Below are 27,848 nucleotides of genomic sequence, written 5' to 3'. Positions count from 1 at the left end.
GAACACCCAAAGTTAGGAGTTGGGTGAGTTGCCATGTTTGCATTCATGAAACAATATTATACATTACAACATTATTCAGAGTTAAACACCATTCACTATTGCATGCTACAAAACCCACCTCGTCATTTTGTGCCACGGTCAGCGTTGAGATGACGTTTTTTTAATGTTTATAATGAGGTAGGATACTGCAACTTGTTCCCAATGGCACATTTGATTCAGGAAATATTTAGTCTCAGTAACTTAAGATGTGACTGAACATTGTTAGAGCTTAGTTTGCACCAAAAGTGTAGTTATGATTGAGTGTTTGCAGTATTTTAAAGATCTAAATACTAACAAGATGCAGACATCTTAACCCAACACTACCCTCCAGGACAGTTGATGTCTTCATCAAACTTTGAAATGGCCGACCAGAGAGCAGAGAAGACATTCCTTTATTTCCGAGTGGCTCAAATTCATTCCCATCTGGTGTTTGCGCCTAAATCTCTGCATTTGGCTGACCTGTGTGCTTGCCTCCTGTCATCCAGTGCAGCGTGTTGGATGCAGCCCAGGAGCTAGTGTATATAATCCCCCAGCATGCACCAAGCACCCGCGCGTCCAGAGCCAGGTTGTTGTTGCCATGAGGACAGCGAAGCAACAGGGAAACCGATTCTGCAGCAACACGCTTCTTCAGGAGTTGAATGTTTCAGAATGGGAGGATGAAGCTATCTTGTTATGACATGTCTGTCTATTTCTCTCACATTGCAGGTTTCATCTGGATTTATTTCTGAGCAACAAAACGTTTTGAAGATGTACTCTGCTCTTTTGAATTATCTGTCTTTGTGCCAACAGTTTATCCAGTGACAATTTCAGAAAAACCCACTTGCAAATGAAATCTTACATTTTTTTTTTACAACATAATTGTGAAAATGGAGCTATCACAATGACAAGCCCTCCAGACTGAAGAAACGGTGAGTTACAATACTTGATTATCTTTTGCTTCTTTCCACACAATCACTGTTATTCTGAGCCTTTTATAATACCATCCACTGTATTTGAGCTCTTGGAAGCCACAGGCCCCAGCAAATAACTGTGATTTCACCTTTGTATGCTGTTTTCACTCTCGAGCATGTACGCTCCCAGAGGAGTTCAGGAGGAGTCGGCCTCCATCACTCAGTGCTCTGGGGAGCTGCTGTCATCACCAGCAGTCAGACTATACAGTATTCCCCAGCTCCATACCGTGTCGAGATAAAATGACCACCTTAAAAATATGAAGGTAAACACAGTAAGAGATGGTTTTCTCCCCGATGCGCTCCTTGAATATTAGACTATCTAGATGGAGTTTCCAAGGAGACCACACGTTTTTAATACAAATCCAATTATTTAAATGTAAAATAATTTAGGAACTCTGAAATACAAGCATGACATTTTTTCAGAGTTCAGCAGAAATCTATCTAAATTCACTTTTGAACTTCTTTAGTGGACATGCTTTCTTTCATATTTTACATTGAGAAACACACCTTTCTGCAAACATTCTCGCAAATATTAGCTACATCAGTCCTACTGTAGTCTTTCTCGCTCTGTCTCTCTTCTCACGTTATATAGTGTTGCATCGTTCAACACAACAACATGTGCGGAGATCTGAGGGTGGCATCACACTTGTTCCCCCCAGCACTCTACTGGCAATTTAAACGTGTTTTTTTTTTTTTAGCAAGTCACACATTTTTTGATGAGCTGATCTCTTAGTCATTTTTACAGGCTGACAGTCGGTTTGCTACCTAGTATTCTTGTTTCCAAGTTAAAAGTAATGATGTCTGTTTACACGGTCATATGACTTGTAAATATGAATTGTTGCATTTTAGAGTTATTATGTGATTACTGATAGCACTTTGACTAACTGGGCAATTGTTCTGCAGTTACAATTAACCTTCAAGCAGTGTTATAGAACCATTGACCCTGGACAACCTGCACAGAAATATATATTTTGCTTTTTCTGCCCCCTAGTGGTACATTTAGCAATGGTTCACATAAAGAGAGATCCTGTGATGATCTGTAGTTGCAACCCCCCAGTCTCATGTACATCTTTGTCACATAATTATGGATCTGAGCATTAAGACAATACTTTGTAAATTAATGTTCTGCTTTTTGCTGCAGCCAAACATTGTTGTGTGGTGTTTGGAAAAAAGAAAATTTGTTCTAAGCTTTAAAGTGGCCATATTTTAGGACAAGAAATATGTGAATTAAGACTTTTATAAGTTCTAAATAGACCAACTGTGATCATATTTGTATCAGTTGGGTATACACTTCTCTTCCCCTCCTGAAATGAAACTACTAAGTTTCATATATCTCACATGTTGCATCTTAAAGGAAAATATGCAAAAGGTAAAAAAATAAATAGAAAAGAGGAGAGAAATATCATCTCTTGATCTTGATAATCCCTTTATAGGATTTGGTTTTGTATTTGGTGATGGGGTAATAAAGTTGAATCAAATCCACATGTTACATTGTCGTACATTATAATCCTCTTAAATAGATTCTACAAGTCTCTACAAAAGTCAAAAGAATAAATGGTCTTTTTAGCTTGCAATCTACTTTCACAGTATCTAAATAAACTAAATATAAAATGTTGAATGTAATAAATGTCACGGAGTATGTGTCACTCTGACATTAATGTGCCTTGAGAGATTATTACAGTAATTGAGCACAGATAATTGAGCAGTCATGTCCTCAATGTTGTGCCTCATATAGTGCAGGTTTACACTTTCTCCCCATTTATACTTTCAAACAGCATTAATAAAACAAAAACAGTGAGCAGCCTTTAGACAACCTGTTCTTGTTTTGCATTATGTTTTTTTGAAATTGACTGTAGATGTGTGAACCTCTGTGGTGCCAACACCATCTTTTAAGTGTATCTTATCACTGCAGAGAATATTAACCTGCATGGAGGTTCATCCTTGACATTTGGGAACAGAATGTGAACATAATAATCTGAGCTCAAAGTCCCTCTTACTAGCTTTGGAACGCTTTCAACTGCCTTTGATGGCGGTCAGTGAATGGAGGCGGTGACTTAGCAAGAAAGCAAACAAAGAAAACCTACTTCCTGTTATCCAAGAGAATAGAAAAAATTAAACTATTATTTTAAGCCACACCTTAACACTACCAGCTGTCTTGTATTCATGTGTTGCAGAAAGTCATATTTCCTCTAATTTCTACTGATATGATGTCAGTAAATATCCCTTTCTTACTCCTTTCTCAGCTGTGTCTCTCATAAGCAGGAAGGCAACCAGATGTTTCAGGGGATTGCCGTCCACCAATGGCTGTGCTGGGGAGCTCTCTACCTGTTGGCAGCGAGGGTGGCATTGTCATCTGAAACACGCCGGCCATGTCCACAGTCCTGCCGCTGCAACGCCGTGCTGCAGCAGGTGAACTGCTCCGATGGCCAACTTACCACAGTGCCCGACATTCTCCCACAAAACACTAAACTACTAAACCTAACACAGAATAAGATCAAGACTCTGGTGCACGAGCAGTTCAACAGTTTGCCACAACTTTTAGATTTGGATTTGAGTGACAATATTATGGCAATAATTGAAGTGGAAGCATTTCTCAGCTTGGAAAGACTGATAACTCTGCGTCTTGCTCGTAACCACCTGAAGATTATTCCTGTCGGAGTGTTTGCTGGTTTGCCAAAACTAAAGTTACTGGACATAAGCAGCAATGAGATCCTTGTTTTTCTAGATTTCACTTTCCGTGATCTAACTGCCCTGCAGTTTATTAAAGCGTCAGACAATGACTTAGTTTTTATTTCTCATCAAGCTTTCACTGGCTTAACCAGTCTGCAAGAGTTGCACCTTGACGGCTGCAACCTCACTGCTGTGCCGACAGAGGCGCTCACACAGCTCAGTGGATTAAGAAGTCTTCATTTTCACCAACTGGGCCTCGCCACGCTGCAAAACTACTCGTTCCGTCAACTAGAGCGTCTCAAGGAACTTGTCATTACTCGTTGCCGCTGGCTGGAAACCCTGTCAGGAAACAGTCTCTTTGGCCTAAATCTTACATCCCTAACCATTAAACACTGTAAGCTCAGAGCGGTCCCCTACATCCCTTTACATCATCTTGTATATCTTGTATACCTTGACCTTTCTTTTAACCCAATCACTGACATTCATGGGAACCTGTTTGGAGACTTGCTCCGGCTCCAAGAGCTCCATCTGGTAGGCGGCTCATTGCTACGTATCGAAATCGGAGCATTTAAGGGTTTGGCTCATTTCAAATTGCTGAATGTATCTAGAAATCTTCTCACCACACTCGAGGTGGGAGCTTTCCATTCAGTGGACACCCTAAAAACTCTGGGACTTGATAACAACCCACTAGCATGCGACTGCCGTCTGCTGTGGGTGGTGCCAAGGCGACTGAATCTGGACTTTGGTGGAAATCCACCGACTTGTACTACCTCAGTTCAATTGCAGGGACTGTATTTTCTAGACTTTACTGAAGCTGAGCTACCAGGCCTGCTCACATGTCGGCAGCCTCGTATTCTGAACCGCAAACCTCGAGAAGTGAGAGTAGATCAAGGTGACACGGTGGTGGTTTATTGCATTTCAGAAGGTGACCCTCTGCCATCTGTCACCTGGATAAGCCCACAGCTAAAACCTCTATCTCCCATTGGTAGAATACGAGTTCTCTCTAATGGTACGCTGGAGGTTCGCTACGCTCAACCTCAAGACAGTGGTGCTTATCTCTGTGTGGCATCTAATGCGGCAGGAAATGACAGCCTGCCCGTCAGCCTTCATGTCCGAGCCTTTCCATCATCTTCTAAAAAACTGTTTCGTCTTAAAGGTTGGTTTGCCTTTCCGTCTGCCTCTCCAGGTGTGAATGGAAATCAGAATATCCCATTTGATGTCAAGACATTACTGGTAGCTGCAACCATTGGGCTTCTTTCATTTTTCAGCTCTGTCAGCATATGTTTCATCTTCATGTTCTTCTGGAGTAAGAGTAAAGGCCAATTAAAGCACACAGCCACGATAGCATACGTCCCGCGAAGCACCGTGTCAAGTAGTAACGGAGGGAAAGGCAACTATATGGAGCCAAGCAGGTTCACCATGAAACTAATATGACTTTCACGTGGTATGACTTGGTGCATTCAAATGTAAAACTTGTATTTAAATTTACAGAGACAGAATTAATTTAATTTTGGAGCGTGTCAACTTGTTTCCAACAGAGGCTGACTGTTGATTAATTCATATAAATGTAAGCATGTTAGCTAGAACCCATATTATGCATAGTAAGTAAGACATACAGTGAATTGTGCTGGTATAAGCCCTTCTGGACATAACTAGGACTTAAGTTACATTTTAGGAACATCTAAACTAGCGGGGGACATAATTGATGAGCTTTTTTTTATGCCTGTCTAGCTCCACTATAACAAAGCCTGAATGTAAAGCAACTACAGTAAGCAATATTTAATTATGCATGTAACATGAAGATATGTAAAGTTGTTTATGCCTTTGTTGACGTGTATATATATGGAAGCAATTTAAGAACTTGTTGGTTTTGTACATTTAGTTTGAAATAGTCGATTTTTTAATTGAAATTATTACCTCAGATGTTAACCATGTTAACCTTATATTAAGGTTAATGTACACAATATTTGCATATAGCATGCCATTTCTACATAATTCTATTAGATATTGTTTGCTAGAATACTAGAATTGGCACTTACTGCTGTACTCATTATTTAATGGATGTGTAGAATGTGTGTTTTCATTAAATTCCCAAATAAAGCTCTTCATTGGTTTTCTTTCTTAAAGTAGCACACAAAAAGTATTGTGCTTTCAAAAATGTCATTTAGTTTTGTTTGTTGTGCTTTTTCAGTGGTTCTTGGTCCAAAATATACATAGAAACATCAGATTTAGTAAGCATTGTGTTTGCTCTTTGAATCCTTAAATAAATGATTTTAACACTAAATTAATAATATCAATAGCTATATGTTAAAGACAAGCACAAAAAATGAATATTTAAGTTAAAGTATAGCATAATGGTAGACAGTGAGCACACATATAAGACGTTGTATCTTCGAAACATTAATTTCCTTTGAAACAAGCCGATGACCAAATTAATAATTTAAAGATTCAAGGATCATTTATTTACACTATGCAACACAACACAATGCAGTTGTAGCCCATTGCTACACAAGAAAAACATGATGAACATAAGCAAAACAGTTGTGCATCCCATGCCTTTTTAAAGAAATAATACGATGTGAAGCTATTTCAAGTCCAATTGTATACACAGTTGTGTACAAATCGTTTATTTCATCAAGTCAACATGCATAAATATGAATATTTGAGCAGTTTTATTTTGAAAAGAATTTGGAAATTCTAGACCCCGGAAGTACATCAGTTGCACCGGATGTAAGACAAGAAGACAGCGGCAAGTCTTATGAGTTAGCTGTGCACTTAGCTTGTGTTATTGCAGTAAGCTAATATGAAACACTCTTTTTGCATGTAAGCGTGAATTTAAGGAGTATTCATAACTTGAATAAATATGGATACGAACAGATAATAAAGTCAGTAACGCGAGAGTTGAAAGAGGAGCCCCAAAACAACCTATATTTGTTACGCTAGCACCACACTAGCTAACATTTGTTAGCATTGTTTAGATATCGCAGCCATGACTCTGGCAGTGGACCGGGAGCCCAGAAAGACTGCGGGTAACCGCATGTCAAAGGTATTGGATGCTGAAGAAGAGGATGAATTCTACAAGACTACGTATGGCGGCTTCAGCGATGTGAGTAACCAAACGGACAGATACAGTGAACTGATACGATAGCTAATACGATAGCCCTCCGCTAGCTTGTGTTGGTGTCGGACGAATACTCTGATTTAATATTCGTTAAACGATTTCCCCAAAAGGAAGACATCATATTCGATTTTAACTGACTATAATCGATAACTTAACTTATTTTATTTGTATTAAGCATACATACAAAAGGACAGATTTGACGTTTCCCCTTAAATAAATCACCACAATTAGTCAGAGGCCACAAAAAGGTGCCGCAGGACAATTCGTTATCTTGCAGAATACCTGTGCAAGATACAGTTGTTATGCTACTAATCATAGCACCCAGTAATACACTATTTACATTGGAAACAAGTCTGTCTCAGTCACAATACTCAACATGAATTTGACTCCAATATGTTGAATGTATTAGAAGTAATCAGGTCAAGTAGCATATCAAAAATTGCTCAGACTGCAGATTTTGGAAAGTGAGACCAATATTCATTGGCATGTGTTTCTAGTAATAGTAAGAGCAGTAAAATGTATACAAGTAGATATTAACTAACATGGAAAGGATGCATCAACAAAAATGTGCCTTCAATTAAGGCCTGCAGCCGCTCTGGTTATCAGAACCACCGTGCCAATGTGATTCACCCGAAACTGTGACCACGACTCGATAATTTCCTGTCCCAGTCTATCTTAACAGCTGACAAACTGTGAAGGCCGGAGGAGAGTGCCAGCCTTTTATGCGTCATCACTTAAAGAGAGAGAAAGGCCTGTGTTGTGTGTCAGAACATTGAACGCTGTTGTTTGATATTGCAGCTACTTTCTGAGTTGCATCCTCGAGGTAATTTTCTTCAAGCAGCTGCTAGTTTAAGGGTCAAGGGATTTCTGGCAGGGGCGGCTGTGACTTACATCTCAGCTGAGGTTTACAAGAACAGCTCAATAAAGAGAGATTCTCCCTCATTAAATCTCATACACCCAACCTTGCTTAGCACACATGCACATCACTGAACTTAACTTGACTATACTATGATACATTAGTCTGTTTTAGCTCCAAAATGGTGGCATGCTATCTGTTTGAACTTTACAAAATAGTCTAAATACAACTTATAGAAATGCTGCCAAACAAGTTCTATGTTGTATTCTGATTCTGAATGTTGGCCTTTTTGTTTCCTTTCAGGAACCGGGAGATGATGAGTATCACGGAGAACATTCAGACACGGAGGATGAGGTGGACAGCGACTTCGACATCGATGAGGGCGACGAGCCGGACAGCGACAAGGAGGACGATGCACCTCGGAGGAAAAGTCGAGTGGTCACTAAAGCATATAAGGTAGTGACAATTACTTCAGCAGCCTTCAGACTCTAAATCAAGTTACTTCATTAAAAGTAAATTAAATCATATTTATCAGCGTACATTCATATTTTAGAGGCTTTTTTTTAAATTACAATGCAGCATAAAATGAACTGCTCTTGTGATTTACGAGTGTTTTTATTGACAGATTCACTACATGAACACACAAATTCATACATGAATGAAATAGATTTCTTTGTCTTTGTTTAATCCAAGGAACCAATAAAGGTGGCAAAACCCAAACCCAAAAAACCCTCCGAGGAACAGAAGAAGACGGAGAAAGTCAAAGTTGAGCTCAAAAGGAGGATTCCACCAGAATTCCAAGATTTTGCAGAGAGTAAGATTGTTATTTTCAGATACCGCTCCATAAATGATCCAAAAACACTTGAACAGTTTAAAACATAAACACCATCACATGATGATTACATCACGACTGCATCAGAGGGTCAGTTTTGGAGAGGATTCTACCTCTTAAGGTTTTTTTTTTTTTACTTTATGCTTTTAATCTCTTTTTAGCTCGGAAGTCTGTGCGACAGTCCACCAGTGAACACACACGAAAGACCAACCTGCGCTTGCAAGAGCGCCAGGATGCCCCTCGGCGACGGAGAGGGGCTCACCGGGACCGGCCCCTTACTCAAGACGAACTGCTGGCTGAAGCCAAAATAACAGCCGAGATCAACATTCGATCTTTAGGTAAGAACACGTTAGTCATGTGACTCAAGTGTTCCGTCTTTAGTAGAATGTTGTGTCAAGTACTTTTGCCAAAGCTTCAGCAGATGCGTTACAGTGATGACTAACATGAACAAACAGTATGTCGGACTTCATCAGTGGAATTTGTGTTGGAAATACGGACGCTCTTATTCATTTAAATTTCTGTGTGTAGAGAACTATGAACGTCTGGAGGCGGACAAGAAGAAACACGTCCACAAGAAGCGTCGTTTTGAGGGTCCAACCATCCGTTACCATTCGGTCCTGATGCCACTAGTCTCTCACTCAGTCCTGAAAGAAGAAAATGTGGATGTTGAAGGGTACGTGTGCTCTACTGCTAGGCTTAATTGGCTTCGGGAAAAATGTCTTTTTAGGTTTTTGTCAGCTAGAATAGTCTGCTTCAACTGCATTGACTTCCAGTATTTATTGAAGTATGACAATGTTAAATCAACAGCATGTAGACTTATGTAATGATTTCCTGTTCTTAAAGGTTGGATCAGGATGTCCCTCAGATGGCACCACAGAACCCATCTACACCGTCCCAGCAGGCTGCCGGAGGCCTGTGCTCTCGTACATATATAACATTCAGCGAGGACGAAGCTTTCGAGGCGTCCTTTCCACACGGCGCCCAGTCGAGTCCTCCGCTGCCGGTCCAGGAGGTTTGTCCCGTCACCCACAAGGCTGCGCTGTACAGAGACCCGGTCACTGACATACCTTACGCTAACACGCGGGCCTTCCGCATCATCCGAGAAGCGTACCGCAAATACGTGGCCGCTCACGGATTTCCAAACACTTCGGGTGGGGTGACGGGACTCGATTCCTCGGCAACAAAGGCTTCCCGCCAGAAAATGTCTGTCAAGCAGAGTGCTATGGCAACATAGATTAGTTAAAAAAAAATGATTCATGAAGCAAGTCGGTGCCTATAAAAACACAACCAGTCTCTGTACACCACCATGGCTTAAATACCTCTTCTTCACTCAGCTGTCCACATCTAGTTTCATCTCCATCCATACAAACTTCCTGTTGCACCAGAGATTAGAATTGTTGGGATATATTAGTCTGTGATTAATGTGTTACAGATTTTTTTTTTTGTGCTACTGTTGACTCGACAGTATGAAATTACAAGAAGTAAAAGAACGTAACAACGTTACCACAACCAAACACGTTGGTACATTTTTTTTGAAACTGCAAAAAAACGTCTTACTTGTGTGTCTGTTTAAAGAAATGAATGTTGTGCATAAAGGCTCTTACAGGAGTCTCTGTCTGGCCGTATGTGGGTATGTCCTTCGCATATCTCGACAACCGTTCATCCGATCTACTTCACACTTGTCACACTTTACGGGTGTATTGTAGGACTGCCGTGTCTGCAGTAGTAGGGGCGGGGCTTCAGGCCTCTGCGGAGTCCAGCATGTTGTCTGCATGACTTACATTCACTGCACTTCCATTCGCTGCTGTGTGGTGGACAAAGCCGGATAAAGTCACATGGGTGCCGGATATACTAACGTTAATTGGTTAACGGAGAGCGGATTGTATTTCACCCGTGTGAAGTCCTGTTCACACGGGTGAGTAAATCTGCATTTCCCCGGTATATGACTTGATACAAACTTAAAAATACCATATAATTAAATCCAGGATGTCAAAACAAGTGACTAATACGCCTATTTGGAAGTACCGCTGTATTTCACTGATGTTTCTGACCTTGTGTCAGTAGGCCACTCAAACCTTTTATTTTTTTTAAGTGAAACTATTAAAACAAATAATACCGCACAGTAAAAGTCCTGCATTTTACATTTTTACTTCAAGTAAAAAGTGAAATAGAGGCATTATCAGCACCATGCACACAATGCATTATATTACAATTGTTCTATTTTGTGAGTTGAATCTGAATTACCTGCAACAATACCATTTTATTTATTTTTTATTTTTGTGTTTCTAACCGCGAGTAGCCGCGATTCGGGCTGTGAGGCTAACTATGTCATGGCAGGTGTATTGCTCAAGACACAAGGAGGTGCAGTGTGGAGTGTGAGGTTGTTTGTTTGAGCGATTCACGAGAAAGCTGCAAGCAGTGACACCACAGGCCGAGCGTTCGGCCCGTTCTCAACAGACAAGTTCTCAACGGAAACCACACTAGTAGATGAGAAAGTACAGATTGGCTTTGGAAGAAAAGTAGTTCTCCATCTGCACGTAATTTTCTTAATAAAATGCCCTTTTTTTTTTTACTGTCAATATATTCGATTTCTACAAATGTTCATATCTCTCCATAAAAATACATATTTGCAGCTTAATATTTTAAAATCTGTAGTCATGATTTACAGCCTGTAACAACACATCCATCATATTACAATGAATTCCATCTGTGATGCCTTCACAACTTCAAGTCCATCCTGAATTCATTAAAACTAGGTTAACCTTTACCCAGAAGACAAATGACAACGTTTCCTATTTGTTTTTAAAAACCGTAATCTAGCATTCAGTCGAATGTCATTACTGAAATCACTTGAGATGACCCAAAAGCTTAATTTACAGTTGATCAAAGCATTCAAAGCTGTAATTCCTCCCTGCTGTCGTTAATTGCTACATTTTAACAGAACAACAAGCATTCAAATATAAAAGACCTTGTATGGTTTGTTATTGATAGCAAACATCTGTTTCATCGAAGTTCAATGCTTTATTCCGTCACATAAATCACATTACAGTGTCTGAATGAGCCAGACAGTCGACTTTACAAGCATTTTGAATACGTTTGAGTCGCCCGTGAGTATTAGAAAAGGTGTTATTTCTGTTCCTGGTAAATAACAGAAAGTTGTTTTCAGATCCAGTCTTGAATGTCACAGCGAAGAAAACTCCTGCTATGTTGAACCCTCTAGGACTTTAAATGATGTTTTCTCTATTTATTCTGTCAGGGCACAATCACAGAGCTACAAGGTTCCTCTGAACTCCGCTGAGTGTTTGTCTAGCGTGTCACCTTTGACCCCTCTCACACTGAACAAGAAGCTCTCCCCTGAACAGCTTCCTGTAGCTTTCGGCCATCTCGACCACTCTGTGTTACATAAAAAACCCCACAGGGGAGCAAACATGATGTAGATGTTTAGTCACCCAGGGTAAGAATCACGCTCCTGAAACACAATGAGGAGCTTTCACATTATTTCTATGATCAGGTTGTTGTTTCAGCGGCAGTTGTGACTTTCACACTTCAGTCGGAGACGTGATTGGTGAAGCTGACCGCGAGTTCCTTTTGGAGTTTCAGGTACGAGTCTTGCCGCGTCGGCCTTCATATCAGTTTAGCCTTCAGCAGATGGTTTGGGCAGTGATTTTTTTTTACGATTTGAAGGAAAGCTCCTAAATTTCAGATTTCACGTTGCTGCCAGAAGGATCATGTTGCATTCAAGCAGATTTCCTCCTGCTGTTCGTCTAATGTCCTGATAATGTTGAGCGGAGCGTCTAGCTAAGCAACCAACCATGTCTCTGTCTTAGACACACAACAAGCTCAGGCTTCTTTTGATGTTTACCTGTCAGCTGGTCTGTGATGAAGGAAAAAAGAAAATGCATTTTGCATGATCTCATGTAGATCTCACGTAGAACGCCCACTCATATCAATTTAATAATCAACGCTTTTCTTTCTTATCTTTTAGAAAACTGAATGTCTTTGTCTGGTTTTTAATTGTTGGTGGAGAAGAAGAAGCAATTTGAAGACATTAAATTACATTCTAGGGAATTGTTATTGGCATGTTTCCACTATTTTATGTTTTTATAGATGTGATCACTGGAAAAATAATATTCAACTTGTCACTTGTGAAGATTTGCTACTTTTTTTTATTTTTATTTTAATTTTTTTTTTAATTTTTTTAATTGTTCAGAGAATATCTTTGGTTTTTGAACTGTTGGTCGTACAAAGCCAAATATCTGAGGATATAATTTTTGTAGTATATGCTGACACGTTATAGACCAATCGATTCATCGAGAAGATAATTTGCGGATTAATCGATAATGAAATGAACCATCAGTTGCGTTCTTATTAAGATTTCTGTCTTCCATGACGTAATCTCTACAGACAGACGATGCATTTATATGCAGGCAACAGGACAAGTTTTTCCGTTTGTAGTCCGAGTAGTATTGATCAATCACGTTTGAGCAGGCCTTGGTTAAATGCAGGTGAACAGTCCGTGTGGAAAGCAAAAGCGATCTCTGAACCCAGCGGCTATTGTCTCGACGATGATTTAGCTTTTGATTGGTTTAGAATTAGCTTGTAAACTGCTACTTGTTAAACAATCCGGTCATACTCTTCTCTCTCTCATATCCAATTCCAGTGTCATATTTGAAGTTGCTCATCGGCCTGTAAACAATCGAGCAGTGCACGGCTGGCTACACCGGAGCCCAAGAAATATGGCCCCTCGACCCAGAACCCTTTCTGTCTGACGACAGAAAGGGTTCTGAGATCGCCCGTGATGAACTGCTCTCTCAAATTGCCTAAGCTTTTGGAGGTGTAAATGGGAAGGCAACACATTGTCAATGACAACCTTTTTTATAATGTCACTTTGCACAGGTGAAGGTGAACAATAAGTGCTATTAATTGTGACAATGCTCTACTAAAAGGAATAAGTTAATTATCCATTATACAACAGGACTTCACACAAATATGAGCATTCATTTTTACGTCATCATAAATGCAATATTGAGGGCTGTACCTTAAGTGGTGACATCATCGTTCCTTTAACGCACCAGGCTGCTCAAATGAGCAAATGTGCTTCTCTTGTCAGTCAGATGCTCTGTCATGACACAAGTCATCGGGGTGAAGTGAGGAGCAGAGGCGGATCGGCCATCTGGAAGTTTTCCTGGTTCCACGACCGACCTTTCTTGCACTGTACTTTTCATATGCCGAGTTGATGGTGACCGACTGTTTACACTTTGTCGTTAATTTGTTTGCCCGGCTGTCATGATTAACATCGAACCCCACTTGGACTGAGATGGCCAAACAGCACAGATTGATTCTTTTTTTCTGGGAGCAGCGTGAACAAGTATTCGCTATGATAACGGCAGCAAAAAAAAGGGTGGTGGGTGTAGCAAAGACGCATTGTCTTGAATGATCTCACCAGCTGTTTTAGGAATAAGATATGTAATTTAGCACGCATTGCGTGCCCATCTTGTTGTCGCATTTACGCCCCAGGTCAAACTGTGTTCAGCAGAGTGCAACTTGACTTTTTAAGGACAGAAGATTACAAAGAACATGTCGCACAAAGCCACGTCTGAAGGTTGGTGTGACTTTCCACCAGCAGCAACAAGCAGGAGCCAGATTGGAGAAAAATGCGTTTATTTTATCATGCCTTTTTAATTCTATCAACCTCAATACTTGTTCTTTGAAGGCAACTGCTGCCCACACACTGTGCCACTTGCCTTGGCGAAGAACAAAAAACACATTTAATTCAAAAATAACAAGTTATCCCTTAAAGCGATGATGATGATGATGATGAATTCAGTGTCGGGCTAAAGCCAGAGTCTCTGGTGGATAGACGGATGTAACGGGATGTAAAATATAATAAGAGAAGATATTTGGCTACTAGTTTATTCTTTTAGAAGCATTGCATTGAAAACATTTATCATATCATATCTGCAACATCAGAATACTGAGTGCTTTGTCTCCCACATACTGCACGGTGCATACGGCACCAATTGAACAGTTTTTCAGCATCGGAGGAGAGGGAACCGCATTATCGCTGGTTCTAGTGTGGTAGTTGCCATGGAGACGAGTGTAGGTGGTGTACTGTGCTGTTCTCCGAGCTTCACTCCTTCCCTTGTCCTCTCCCCTCTTCTGTCGGCCTCCCTCTCTCTCTCCCTCTCTCTTCTGCTATCTGCAACATCCGCGCAACTTTCATTCCTTCTTATAATTCCGCTTGTTTTTAATTCTGCAGGATTTGGATTGAGCAAATGTTCAGTTTGAACCACACTCGCATTAAGCATATAGCCTGTAACTACCCCCCCACACACCCCCCACACCCCAAAAATACATAAATAACCTCAATTTTCATAAAGTAAAATTGGATTGAGATCATTTTAGTTTCTACTCTTTGTGGATTCAAATGGTTTACATGAGTATCACATTACTCATGTTCTATGACGGCCTTTGTTATTCTGCTTACACCCCTTTGTCCCCCCCCCCCCCCAATAGATTAGTTTCTTGCTGACCATCCAAGTTCTTCTTCATGCTTTGTCAATTGCTTCTTTTTTTTGCAGAGCTGCTACTCTTTTTATCAGTTGCCATGGATATGTATGTGTTTCTGTGTGAGAGTGGGATGTTTCATTTCCAGTTCATGTTTTTTTTTTTTTTTTTTGGGTGTATTTGTGAAGACTGCATGTGCTTTCCAGTGTCCCAAAGTTGGTCTTTGACATCGGCTGATGTTTGCTTCTCCCCATCCAATCTCGTCTTGCATCCTATACTTTGCTGTTGTAAAGTGGATCACACTTTAAATCCAAATAAAAAAGGATAATAGTGAGTAAGTAAGCGTAATGCATTGTTGTTTGTGCACTTTTAACAGATCCAACCTTTAAATGATTAATTTAGAGGTTTATTACCATTTAGGAAAAAAGGGTTATCTTTAATCACGTCTCAGTTTTCTAACCGTTTCATATCCACCAGCGTCATGTCTGTGATATAGAGACGGATGAAGAAATAACCGGGTTACACCGTCTTTAACCGGGATTTATGTAACACAGTCTTTATATATGCCCACGAAATGATCTATGACACATTCAGGATATAACAATTAGCAAAACACATTTTTGTAACATGTTTACATAGCAGGTATAAAAAATACAAAATGCTTTGAAGCATAACAATTGCTGGTGCCTCCACACTTTTGCACCTATATGGACAGTGTTTGTTGGACTGTCAGGCATTTTTTTCAGTTACCATAATTAAAGGGATTAGAGAATATTAAAATACAAATGAGTCACCCACAGACTGAAAAAACCCAACACCGAGCACCTTAAAGGACAGGTTCACATTTTTTCCAACTCTGTCACATGCCCATATGTACACTATAAGAGTTATTGGACTTTGCTTCTATTCCTCCTCCACACACATGTAAGCATCTGTGAAGCAACTAATCCCACAGTCTTCCTCGTGTGCAAAAGCTTATTTTTAAATCCAGCCGAAGCTAAAAGGACAGACACTCTGCTGCTTACATGAGGATCAGTTTACTTGTCATTGGGAAAGACTGGCTTTTACCAGACAGGGGAAGTTGAAGAATAGATGCTATGGAGTTGACTTATGGGAAACCTATAGCATCCACTGTTTTCGGACCTTGATGCATACTAGGGACTAACTGGTCTGTTACTCAAACTGGACTTGATCGTATGTCATGTCTCACTGTACCTGAAACAACATTTCCCCCACCAACGCAACATTTTGTTTAAAGGCAGGGCTGATATCAGTCTGAACGCCCACTAAACGTCTGGGTATCTCTGCCTCTGCTGCTTTGAATTTAATTATTCTTTATGAGTATGGACTAGAGAAACGGTTCTAACGATTACTAATTCTCTCAATGTTACACACAGGCATGTGAGTGTTGTATTAAGATAGACTTGAAAACATCTGAATCTGTTCTTTAATCGGTTTCTGTGGCCGATTTGAATGAACTTTAATGGCCCATGTGATACATCTATCCTTGGCAATAGTAGTGAGTTAGGGGCATTATTCCTATGCTGACATATTACATACATTTTTGGAACATACATCATGTAAGCAACTAGATGTTGATGGTATTAGGGCCACAATGGGCACAACATCTCTCTTATCATGTGCTTTTTAGTATCATGTCCAAAAACTATTTCTAAAGTCTGAACCTTTGGGTCCTCTGGTTAACATATACACCATGCAGCTTCACATACCACTGTCTTAATAACACCTTTAGATAAAATAATATTCGTACGTCTTGACGGTTCCTCAAGCTTTAAAAGCATCAAAAGATAATTTTATGGAAATGTTTCAGGTGTGCAAGCTTGAGCCTTATTAGCAGTGCAGCAGCCCTACTATAAATAAGACTGTGTGAGACATTAAGCCCAATATACATATTCAAGAAGTAACTTGGATGAACTTTGTTGTACTCCCATCGTGATTATGCAGCGCAGTGGGCGGCCGGCCGTTATCATTTAGTTTTATTTTCGGGTGTAACAAACTCAGAGACGGAACAGCGCAGGGCGGACTCGAGCTGCATTTGGAGGCGTTGGTTTCTGTTTCTGTCTATCTCACGCGCTATCTCCGCCCTCAAGGGATAGACTTCAACGTTTACCGACCACCTTTTTTTTTTTTTTTCACGCACTGCTGTTAAAATCAAAATTAGGTGTGACGGACTGCAAGAGCGCAAAGGACAAACTGCGTTAATTTACCACCGGATTCCCCCCCCTCCTCGTTATGAACGTCTGGATTTTGGGGACGTCGTTATGCCACGCAGGGTGAACTAGAGCCGCTTACCAAGAAAAAAAATCACCCGAGCTAAGAAGCGAGGAGCACGTCAAAAAAAAAAAAAAAAATGTGCATGAATCAGATGCTGCTGCATATCATCGGGATACCGCCTGCAAAAACCTCTGGGATGTTTATTTTTGTGCTTTTGTGATTTAGTGCGCTCAATTTGCAGCAGGTCCGCGCGCTGCTCTTGAGTTGGCGTAGCCCACAGCGTCGCCTTGATAATTATCCTCATTTTGATATCGGTAATCGGGGGGATTCATGTGCAGTAGTTGTAACCATGCAGCACCCGTGTGTTGGGTCGTGAATCTCTGCGGTGTTTTTCAATGTAAATATAGCCTAAGTGATACATGATGAACTAATTGGCTCCGTGGATCTTCAGAGCAAACGCGCTAATAGGACTTCTTATCGTTCCCTCATCATAAAGCGACGCAGGGGGGCTGTTTGAATTCACATGTGCCCAGAACAAACAACTAAGATGACAAAACCCGTCTTCAGAGGAGATTCTCTTTACTGCCGAGGAAACTGCATTGAGATCACATCTCAGTTCCTGGATTGCAATAGAGTTGGAGGACAGGGAGCAGAGGAAGAAGAGAGGGAGGAGAAGCAGAGGAGAGCTGCTGAGCTGCACAACAGAGCCACTGCTGACAGGCGAGCTTTGGCTTCCGTGATGGACTGAGCTAAAGGTGACGGGACCCCTGTGACAGCCAGCTTCACCTTTTTCCTCAACAGCATTCACACTTCACAAAGGCATGTATGGACACACTGCAGCATATAGGTGAGAACAGGAGGAGCTGCCCACATTGAACACATGAAATTGGCCTGATGATTCAAATACGACTGTCTCTCAAAGTGGACAACACTGGCCTTTTATTTGGAAACGGTCTCTCAGGTCTGCACAAACTGATTCTACCTTTGTCCCGAGAAATAAGTAAACCTGGAACCTCAGCCCCTTCCCAAGTGCCCTGGAAACCCACCGGATTCCGTCTGCAACCACAGATGTAACTAAGCTGTCAAGATTTCGTCGCCAGGAAGTCCTGTGATTTTGGGTAAGTGTTGTACGCATGCGTGGGCGGAAAGTAAAGTGATATTCTCCGATTATCTATCCCGTCTCACAGTGAAGTGTTCACCAAATGTTGGTGGCAGCTGGCCTCTGGAGAGGCTCTCTAATCGTGCTGTTGAAGCTGGTCGTCCACCTTACAGCTTGAATATTATTCTGCAACACAGGCAGGAGGGTCTCTACCAGCTGTTCGTACTCACCAGAGTTGTTCAGGTGTGGGGGGGGGCAGGGTCTTGCTGAACCTGTTGTTAAGGTGATGCATTGTAGGCCAGATGACCTCCAGTGACACAGTGAGTAAATTCAGCCAAAGTGGGAGATAAGTACAAAGGTAGAACATTTAAGATTTGCCTAATAATTGTATCCAAACACCCGGGTCCTTGTGAAAGTTGTCTTTCATGTGTTTCATGGTGCATTTTTTTAGGAATCATTTTACCAGTTTATGTTGGAGACATTCTCCTAAAAAGGTGTAGGTCGTTAAGGGAATTTGGCACAAAAGCAAAATGAGCCGCTGTTGTGATTTGATTGCTGTACAGCAAGGCTCCCCTCCTCGAGCATCGCCCAGATGAGTGTTTGATAAGACAATTTATGGAGGGTTTCCACATATAAAGTCAGGATTATGCACCATGTTCTTTCCAGGATATGAGGCCTTAAGTATCACATGCTAAATTGAAATACTACATAACATGCATTTTGTCCAACTAAATATGCTTTAGTTAGTTCATGTTTATGAATGCAGTTTTCTGGCATATGAAGCCACACAAGTTTCATGAATTTGCATTTAAAAGTTGCATTTCTAACTGCATGTTTTAATGCAGCGTCTGCAAATTGTCACAAAGCTGCTTTCATTAAGTGTCACTGCCGCAAGATGCATTTAGTACACATAATATTGGATATCGCATTTCCTATAATATCGTGGCACAAAATGCAACATCTTTCATTTTACTTAAAGTGGACATGAAGCAGTCAACCAAGTTAAGCTGATTTAGTAAATGTATTTCTAATAATTATACAACACACGTGACTAATGTAAGCATTTAAAAGAAAAATGAAGCTCCGTGGCTTTAGTGGCAAGAGCGCCGCCATGTTGCAGTATTCCTGTTAGGACACAAGGTTGGTTGGCTCGGCCGAGTTCAACAAATACAACGGTAGAGACGGTGAAAGACGGAGACTGAGGAGCTACAGGACTGAAGAAGACAAAAGGGAGGCTGCTATTGTAAGGCTCCTGGATGTAAAAAATAGTTTTCCAAGGTTAAAACCAACAGCAAAAGAGTCCAACAGAACTGCTGTGCAAAAGCCCTCCGATGGGAACTGACTCCAGCTGCAGCTGACATGGTCTCCCCATCTGACATGTAACATGCTGGGAGCTTCCGCTAGCTAGCTACCAGCTCAACATTAGCAAACCAAAACCACCGCCACAAAGTAACTTTCCTTTTGACTGATGTCACCAAAACAGTGACTCGGGACTCTAGTGTCTTTTAGCTTTTCTGTTGCCCTCCTCCTGTTTTAGGATTTCTTCTTTTGAACATTTCTTAAATTAATAAAAAATAAAAAATACCGTAGCCGTTACGAACTAATGTAACACACACAACGTTATTCAACCCAAAGTGTTGACCATCTGACCGTCCACCGCTGGAGGCGAACCAACCCTGTTACGAATGCAACGATATCACTCCAACATGGCGGCTCGCTAGCTAGATAGCTTGGTAGCAATTACGAAAATAAATGTATCGTATCTTATGAATCAGATTTTATACATGGTGACTTTTCTAATATATGTGGGCACTAAGTAGGAACAAAGTTGAAATGACCAAATAGGATTTGGCAGGGTTATTTTACCTTTCTCAAATTAGTGTACTCTCTGCCAAAAGAGTCCCACTTTCACTGGACACTGCACCGGGGTTTCTGTGTGTGTTGCGGATGAATAGATGAAAAGATAATTTTTTCCTCCACCGCAGTGGGCAACAACAGTTCTATTTGATGTTTGGACACTGTAATGTATCACAAGTATGATTGGAGGGCACTATCTTTACAGTCCATTATATTGCATGGTGGCTCTTACATATATAGCAAAAAAAAAAAAAAAAAATGCAGTGGCGAGAGAGAGAAGAGCTTCAGTTAATGAAATGTCTGAGGCTGCACACTTGATAGAACGAGATAAGTCCGGCTCACTCTGACTCATTCCCCTCGCAGGATTTCCTCGTCGTCCTCCGTATGAAGTGCCTTTGAGATATGACCTATCTCATACATCTCTTTATGGAATTATTTTCTTAGTTTAGCTGAAATAGAGAGGCGAGAGTCGTGGACATCTATTAATCTTTCTCTGGTCCTCGTGAGCTGTTGAGAATCTGGACTCCTTGCCTCTCTGCCACAGTTGTCAGCCGGGAGCCTGACAGCCGGCAAAGATCTGAATCTACTCCAACACCACGTTTCCGTCATAATTCTGCTGCTCTTCAGCCATCTTGAATGCAACGCATGGAGGGGGCTCTCTCTCGCTGCCAAGGACAGAAAGGCTTTGTCAGTCTGTTTGTCAGAATGTTCTCTAAAAAAAGTAGGTACTCCTGTCAGCGAGCTCCTGTCCTGCAATCTTCTCAAATTGTTTTCGTTTGCCTCAGGCCATGAATTTCTTTGTCATCCTCCATTTTTTTGAGCAACCCAACAGAGAAAACACAAGATATTTTACCCCTCTGGTAATTCTTCTCCACCCCGAGCCTCTGTTCTCACTCAGCACAGTCAATGACACATCATACTCTTGTCTTCTCTTGCAGAACTGCCTAACAAACCTCTCCTCCTATTCACCTCCTCTTAATGTCTTCCTACATTGCCACTTGTTAGCCACCTCTGAAAACAATATGTAATGGTAGTTTTTATTTTAATTCCAGAGAACAAGGCACATTAAACACTGATGTGTCGGTAGGAGTGCTTATCAATTAATCATAGTAACAGCGTGTGGTTAGGCGGCATCATGACATTTAGTCTACATTGCTATAAAGGGCAGCTATGATAAGTTGAACCTTGCTTGTAATAAACGCAAGTTTTATAATTTACATTTGAACTAAAATGATTTAGTTTTCATCGTATTTGTCTATATTAATGTTACTTAACTTTTTTATTTATTTTTTATTTCCATGCACAATAACGTTAATTTTCTTGCTGTTGTTGTAAGTGACGGCCTATGAATCGTAAAAACAACTTGTGTCTGTGCGATTATAGCTGCATGGACACATCTTCAAAGACGTGGCTGCCGCATCAGAGTCAGTTTGGGTTGGTTGGTCAAGCGGAGGTTTGCGGTGGCGGACCTGGAGTTTTAACCCCAAGTGAGTCCGTTTTAGAACTCTACTCTTCCCTTCTGTCAACTGTACCTCACTTTTACAGCCTCTTTTCCTGTCTGTCGTGGTCCAATGAGATTTTTTCCCTGTTATATATGTTTTTATATGTTCCACTTCAATGCGCCGTTGTCTCTGACATCCATCGACACCACTGTTGCCAAAGGTAAATGGAAGGTTAAATATACACTCCAGCCTCAGCTGCAACACTCTGCTCCTTTTCCTCTGCTATTGCTTTTCAGTCCTTTTCAGCCCTATAAAGCTTTACAAAAGTACCTCAATATATTGAGGATTTTTTTTTTTTTTTTACTGCTCAATCCTCCACCGGAGCATCACTCACCCTCTGAGCCCTGCTTTGTCACACTCCCAGAGTTTTATTTTGATATTCTCTAGGTTTGATAGCGCCATTTGCCTTTTACTCTGGCTTTGATACACTCCAGTCTTCCTCCTCTCTGCTCTCTTTACTTCCCCAGATGAAAGCAGCCATTTCTGCTCCCTCCAGGGACAGGAAGAGAAATCATTTTTTGTGTTAGTTAGCACTGCGTGTAAAGCTGTTGTTTCATTTCAAACATTAAGACCTACGCAGTAATGTTCTGAAGTCTCGGAGAGAAACAAACAAGAGGCCGTTCATTTTGTAGCAGGGGACTCTTAGTTGAGAATCACCTTGTTTTAATTGTGATGAGAAGATACAGAAGCATCTCAGAGCAGTCTGAGTTAAGAGCCTGAAATTGATGCTTGATCTCTAATTTCATTTTCACAATTTTCAGCTGTTTAATTTGGCTCTGCTCATTTACAAGCACAGCAATAATGTCTCTAAATACAGTAGTAGAAATGAAGGTAGTTTGATGGAGAGCTCTGCACAAGCTGCGAACATGTTCCTATGGTAACTAGGCCACACTCCCCTTGGCTAGCTCTCACACACAGGCAGAGGGACAGCAATGCTGAAAACACACGTGATGGAGAGCAACTTCATATTGCTTTTTTTCAGGTTCCCGTTCTTATGCCTTCTGCGCTTGAAGGGTATTTACATTTCAACATGTCTGTCTCTCAGCCTTGAAGCATTGTGGTTACATTGCAGGACGTTGGAAGTCACTTTCTCTCTGCTCCTACAGAAATATCAAGCCGGGCTACGGTTCTTTCCCGTGGCTCCCTCACACCCACACAGCCCCTGCTTCCTCGACCCCTCCACCCACCTCTGCTTTGAAATCCTGTAGCTCTACCTCTTCTGTGCATTTTACATTTACTTGATTACAGTGCTGTTTCTAAACATAGCTCCGGAGTGGATCTGAACACCGTCAGGAGTGTCACCTGTACCTTTTTTATTTGCTCAACTGTTCTTAGCATAAACCCAACAACCCCTTTTTAAACCGTGTAATGAAAACACTTCATTTTTTTTAGTGCCGTTATATTTTAAATGTACATGTAAGTTTAGCTTTGGCTTAAACAATATGCTTGAGACGACTTGCGGTTATTTTCTGCCGCCTTCACTACGGCAAGCACAAACCAAGCTTTAAGCAGCTCTTAATGCCAGCAGTGGATGTCTCTGTGTTCTCGGCATCTCCAAAGTCATTCTGTGTTTTGTAAATCACTCCTGGGGCTATGTCTCCAGCCTGTCAAAAAAGCCACGGGGTTGATACAGCAACGTTTTGCGTCCGTCAGTCATGCAGGCTGATTGTTTAGTCAGCTCGCTATTAATGAATGGCCTTTACTGTCGTCTGTGATGCTGTGATAACTTTTTAAAGAGTTTGGACCTGCAGTATATTGCAGATTTGTTTTTCCCTAGAGCAGTAATCAATCGCATCTAAAATCACTTGTCAAAAATCTAATCCTAAAATGCTTTCAGTTGTCTAGAAGTGTATAGACAATTGACATTAAACTGAATATTAATTAGCATTACGTTGGATGCTTTTGAATAGATGCATAGCCTACACTAGTAACTTTGAACTTAAAAAGGCTGAACTGCTGTGATATATGGATGCTACTTATTTGTCCAAATGTAGTAAACTTGCATTCATTTGACATTTTAACAATTTCCCCCAACAACTGTTTTATGATGGGCGGATCACAACGGCATTAAAACAAGATTTAGTCAGGATACCTTGGCATATGGACTTGTGTTTTGAACATATTGGAGCTGTAAGAAAAATAATAAATTCAGAGCTGTAATTACCATGTTGTTGGTGACATGAACAGTATTTACTCGTAGGAATATGACAATTAAGGAGACTTCCATATGACATGAATATGATATCTGCCCCAGCAGGCCCGCCTGTGATTCACCAGAGGCTCCTCGTTGTCAGATGCTCCAGACCAGACATAACAAGATATTGTGTGTGTGCGTGCGTGTGTGTGATCTGTAACTGGAAACACTGTCACTCCAAGACAAAGTGGACTGCTGCACCATCAACACTGGATAGTCTCTATAAAATTAAGCTCACTCAATTTTCCCGGAGGGCTCTGCTTCCACCCTCGATGCAGGGAACAGGGAAACAAAACACCTGTCTGAGAGCACGCCGCCTCATTTGGTAGCATAAACAACGCAGATTCTCAGTACGAGGGAAAATGCTGCTGATCATTTATCTCTCAGGATGAATGTGTTTGGGGATGCAGAGTGGCCTCAGTAAAAGCATCCATATCGACATCATTTATGTCCAAACCAAAAAGTTAGTGATTTTACTTATGACGTGACTTGATTTTAGGTGTTTAAATACATACAAGTATTTCTATCCAGCTGCAGTTAAAAAAGTCACTTCTCCGTATGAAACAACTTACCACCTTGACATCTATGGTACAAAACGTTCCATCACAGCATCACAGACAAAAAGTGTCTTTAAGAGTTATAGCTTATTTGTTGGTTTACGAACATCTTTCTGGAACTCTTTCACCACCACGCAAACTTTATAACATTTTCCCCCAGTTGCTAGCAGCTGCTCCATTTCCTTTGTGCATTGCATCGTGGGAATAGTTTCCATCAACAGCAGACCCAAAAATCCACTGTATTTAGTCAGCACTTTGTCCAGTATCCAGACTGTACTTCATTGTCACTTTTCTCGTGTGAACGAGAAAAGCTGCATAGAACTAGTATGGGTTTGGGGTACGCAGGTTGTCATTGTTAGCATTCTGGGATTAGCATTCAGCCCAAACCAGGCTAACAGAGCTGCTAACATGACTGTGGACTTTCGTTGTCCACTAATGGGGCTAAGGAGCAGTGTTTTTTGTGTTGTCTTCTTATGTAAGTTAACGTGACGCCAGGGATGGTTATGGTTGCAGCCCGCTTGGACTGAATTAATATAACTGACAGCAGAAACACTGAATTGTTCAATGAAATTGTCAAAGAAAATGTTATTGTTGATTGGTGTCGTCATAGCTGATTGCCGTCTGGCCAATAAGGTCAGTATTGGTGTTGATCTCGATCTGGTGGATATCATTAAGTAGATCTTTTGATAAATGTATGGCTCCTGTGAGATTTCATGGTTATTAAAATACAATTTAGCAGTTTGTCCTGGGTAGGGCAGCTTGAGGGATGGCAAGAACTTGCGAAAAATAATCAAATTTTCAAATGTACCGTAATATATTATTAGAGAGATATAGATATATATACTAAAGGTTGAATATGTTTCTCCAACACCCACTCACAGTCTTCGTCTCTCTGTTTTCTTTCTCCCTCTGTATCACAGTTAGCTAGAGGCTGTTGCCACCCACACACTCCGTCCTGACAGCAATCTGCATTCAGAATAGCCCATGTGAGCACATCCATGTGCTATAATATGTCACGTTTACTTAAACCACCACATGTAGCAGGTGGCAGTGAAATCGGAAATATGCTAAATATTCCTCCGCACGGGTCCTTCAGTAAGAAGTGTCAGGATTCAGCCCCACATAAGACACAAAAGGAACTGACATTTCTTTCAGCAGAGGGACGATAGGTCTGATCAGTTCACTCACTTCAGTGTTGTGCGGCATGCTACTTTGTGTCTTTCATCATCTTTACTGTGCAGTTTTGTGCCAATATCTTCCACAGTTCAAGTACAAGCCCTTGAAGTTGTTTCCATGGATACCAAACAATTAGCTTGGATTCAGAATAGAACCTGGAGAGCCGCCTATTTAGAGGCTATGGGAGCGAGGAAATCACAGGATGACGGAGTATCTTGTTCCTCTGTTGCAAAGGGAAGAAACAGCTCCTTTGGGTAATGGGGAATTAGAAAAAAGATCTATATGTGTGTGTGTGTGTGTATGTATATATGTATATATATACAGTATATATATGTATATATATACAGTATATATATGTATATATATACAGTATATATATGTATATATATACAGTATATATATGTATATATATACAGTATATATATGTATATATATACAGTATATATACGTATATATATACAGTATATATACGTGTATATATACGTGTATATATACGTGTATATATACAGTATATATACGTGTATATATACTGTGTATATATACGTGTATATACAGTATATATGTGTATATATACAGTATATATGTGTATATATACAGTATATATGTGTATATATACAGTGTATATATACAGTAACAAAATTACGGTTTTTCACTAGATATGGATGAATCTGTAACATTTTATGCCACACTTCCAAAGGATCAAATGATGAGTGGTCTTGATTACACAACCAGCTTAGAAAATTCATTTAATCCTAACGGTATATTATATGTAATATGATGTGGCTTTGTTGTACAACCAGGGCAAAAAAAAACCGAAATCCTCTTTGGCTATACATGTAAGAGTGACGTTTTATCTTTAGACATACTTCATTCCCCCTTGGATTTGCTGTCATAACAAACCCTTAAAGATACAATATACAGGATTCAGAGCATTACCGTATAGCAGCAAACGGCTATTATCTATGTGAAGATATAGTGGAGCAATGTCGACACGAGCAGAGAATAAAGTCGCTCTCCCTCTGCGTGTGTTGCTATCCGAGCATCTCCTTGCTTTGTTGACCTAGCTGGGCCGGCCGAGTGTGCCTTTATTCCATCTTTGTGCATGTGAGCGTGCCCCACTGGTTAGCTCACGCACGCCACTCTGCAGTGTTACGGCGGTTACAGATGTTAATGCTGTCCCAAACGTCGTCGTCGTAGAACCATAGCATCCACCCTCTGGTTTATCCCTGGGGTAAACACGGTTAGCTTGGTCAGCACTTTTGCAGTAGTTGCCCATGTTGAGAGGCAATACAAATGCTCAATCACATTTAAGCCACCTTTAACTATGTTTAGCTGGAAATTGCTGGCTTGATCAAACTGAATTGTGAGGTTATTTGTTTTAATGTTTTGCACTAATCCATTGGTATTGACATCCTGTAACTGTCGTGTCATAATTCATTTGACACAAAAGCTGCAATACCCACGGGAATTTAACGCAAAGAAATATGGCAATTTAAAAGTTATTTCTGTAACTCGACAACGTCTACAGCAGCGTCAGACTTTTATCCATGCGCGTCACTATTTTTCAATGCCAGCGATATTGGAAGAAGACATTCCCCTTTTTTATTTTGCCTTCCAAACAGTGATTGGTTGATTGTTTTATCCAACACCCATCACTGGGTATAAAACCTATTTGAATTGCTGAACAAATTGCATATGTGGGTGGATATTCAGAGGTCCAGAACCAGGCTAGGAAATGGTACAATTTTCAAGAGCAAGAAGAATTTTACACAAAATGTCCCATTAAAAATAGAAAGCTCAGTTTCATCTGTTGTTCATATGGAGAGAAGAGGATTTTGGAGTCCCAAGGATGCTTTTGTGCATTGGCCTCATCTTTCTTAGCCAACACACTGCAATATAGAGAAAGCATCGGATCTTATTCCCTACAGTCAGCTGTCTATACTTTTATAGATCCATCATCATGTTCGAGTTTGCACAAGTCCGAAGTCAGACGAAGACCATAAAGTTCAAGATGACTCATTGTTACTTTTTCCCACTAGGGGTCCAATGTTTTTCTCACATCAGGTTTGTCTTTTTGCACTGGCTTTGGATACAGGAAGCTTTCCAATGGAGGAGTGATGAAAAGCCTCTATAACTGTCACGGTGTTGTTCTTTGTGTGTTTTTTGGAGGCTGTAGCTGTCTGTCCTTGTTGGTGAGCTTCATTCGCACCTCCTATTCTGCATTTTTGGTGTGATGATAGCTTATTTGTGAAT

The 27,848-nt window shown here is 40.7% G+C and overlaps 3 protein-coding genes across 4 annotated transcripts in view; all 3 read left to right on the top strand.

The window, feature by feature from the left end:
* Positions 1-577: 577 nt before the first annotated feature.
* On the top strand, positions 578-5,763 carry LOC116393900 (leucine-rich repeat and immunoglobulin-like domain-containing nogo receptor-interacting protein 1). Of its 2 annotated transcripts, none has more exons than XM_031866609.1 (2): positions 578-947; positions 3,233-5,763. In XM_031866609.1, exon 2 carries the CDS (start codon positions 3,264-3,266, stop codon positions 5,091-5,093), a length of 1,830 nt encoding a protein of 609 aa, XP_031722469.1. In that variant the 5' UTR covers positions 578-947; positions 3,233-3,263; the 3' UTR covers positions 5,094-5,763. The 2 variants fall into 2 exon arrangements, with proteins under 2 accessions (XP_031722469.1, XP_031722468.1); XM_031866608.1 differs by having other exon boundaries at positions 578-1,252.
* Positions 5,764-5,862: 99 nt separating this feature from the next.
* vps72a (vacuolar protein sorting 72 homolog a) lies at positions 5,863-12,630 on the top strand. Its single transcript, XM_031866610.1, has 6 exons — positions 5,863-6,765; positions 7,940-8,092; positions 8,330-8,450; positions 8,630-8,806; positions 8,997-9,141; positions 9,312-12,630. Exons 1-6 carry the CDS (start codon positions 6,649-6,651, stop codon positions 9,700-9,702), a joined length of 1,104 nt encoding a protein of 367 aa, XP_031722470.1. The 5' UTR covers positions 5,863-6,648; the 3' UTR covers positions 9,703-12,630.
* A 2,017-nt stretch (positions 12,631-14,647) lies between these two features.
* LOC116393801 (ras/Rap GTPase-activating protein SynGAP-like) overlaps positions 14,648-27,848 on the top strand; it is a 35,380-nt gene continuing 22,179 nt past the window's right edge. The window contains exon 1 of the mRNA XM_031866423.1: positions 14,648-21,653. Within this exon, the coding sequence (XP_031722283.1) occupies positions 21,512-21,653 (142 nt within the window). The 5' untranslated portion in view covers positions 14,648-21,511. The remainder of the gene's footprint in view (positions 21,654-27,848) is intronic.

Source organism: Anarrhichthys ocellatus, unplaced genomic scaffold, assembly GCF_004355925.1.
Source record: "Anarrhichthys ocellatus isolate YVR2014 unplaced genomic scaffold, GSC_Weel_1.0 scaffold35, whole genome shotgun sequence".
Classification (NCBI taxonomy): domain Eukaryota; kingdom Metazoa; phylum Chordata; class Actinopteri; order Perciformes; family Anarhichadidae; genus Anarrhichthys; species Anarrhichthys ocellatus.
Note: the sequence above shows the minus strand (reverse complement) of the source record. Positions and strands in the feature narration are given on the sequence as shown.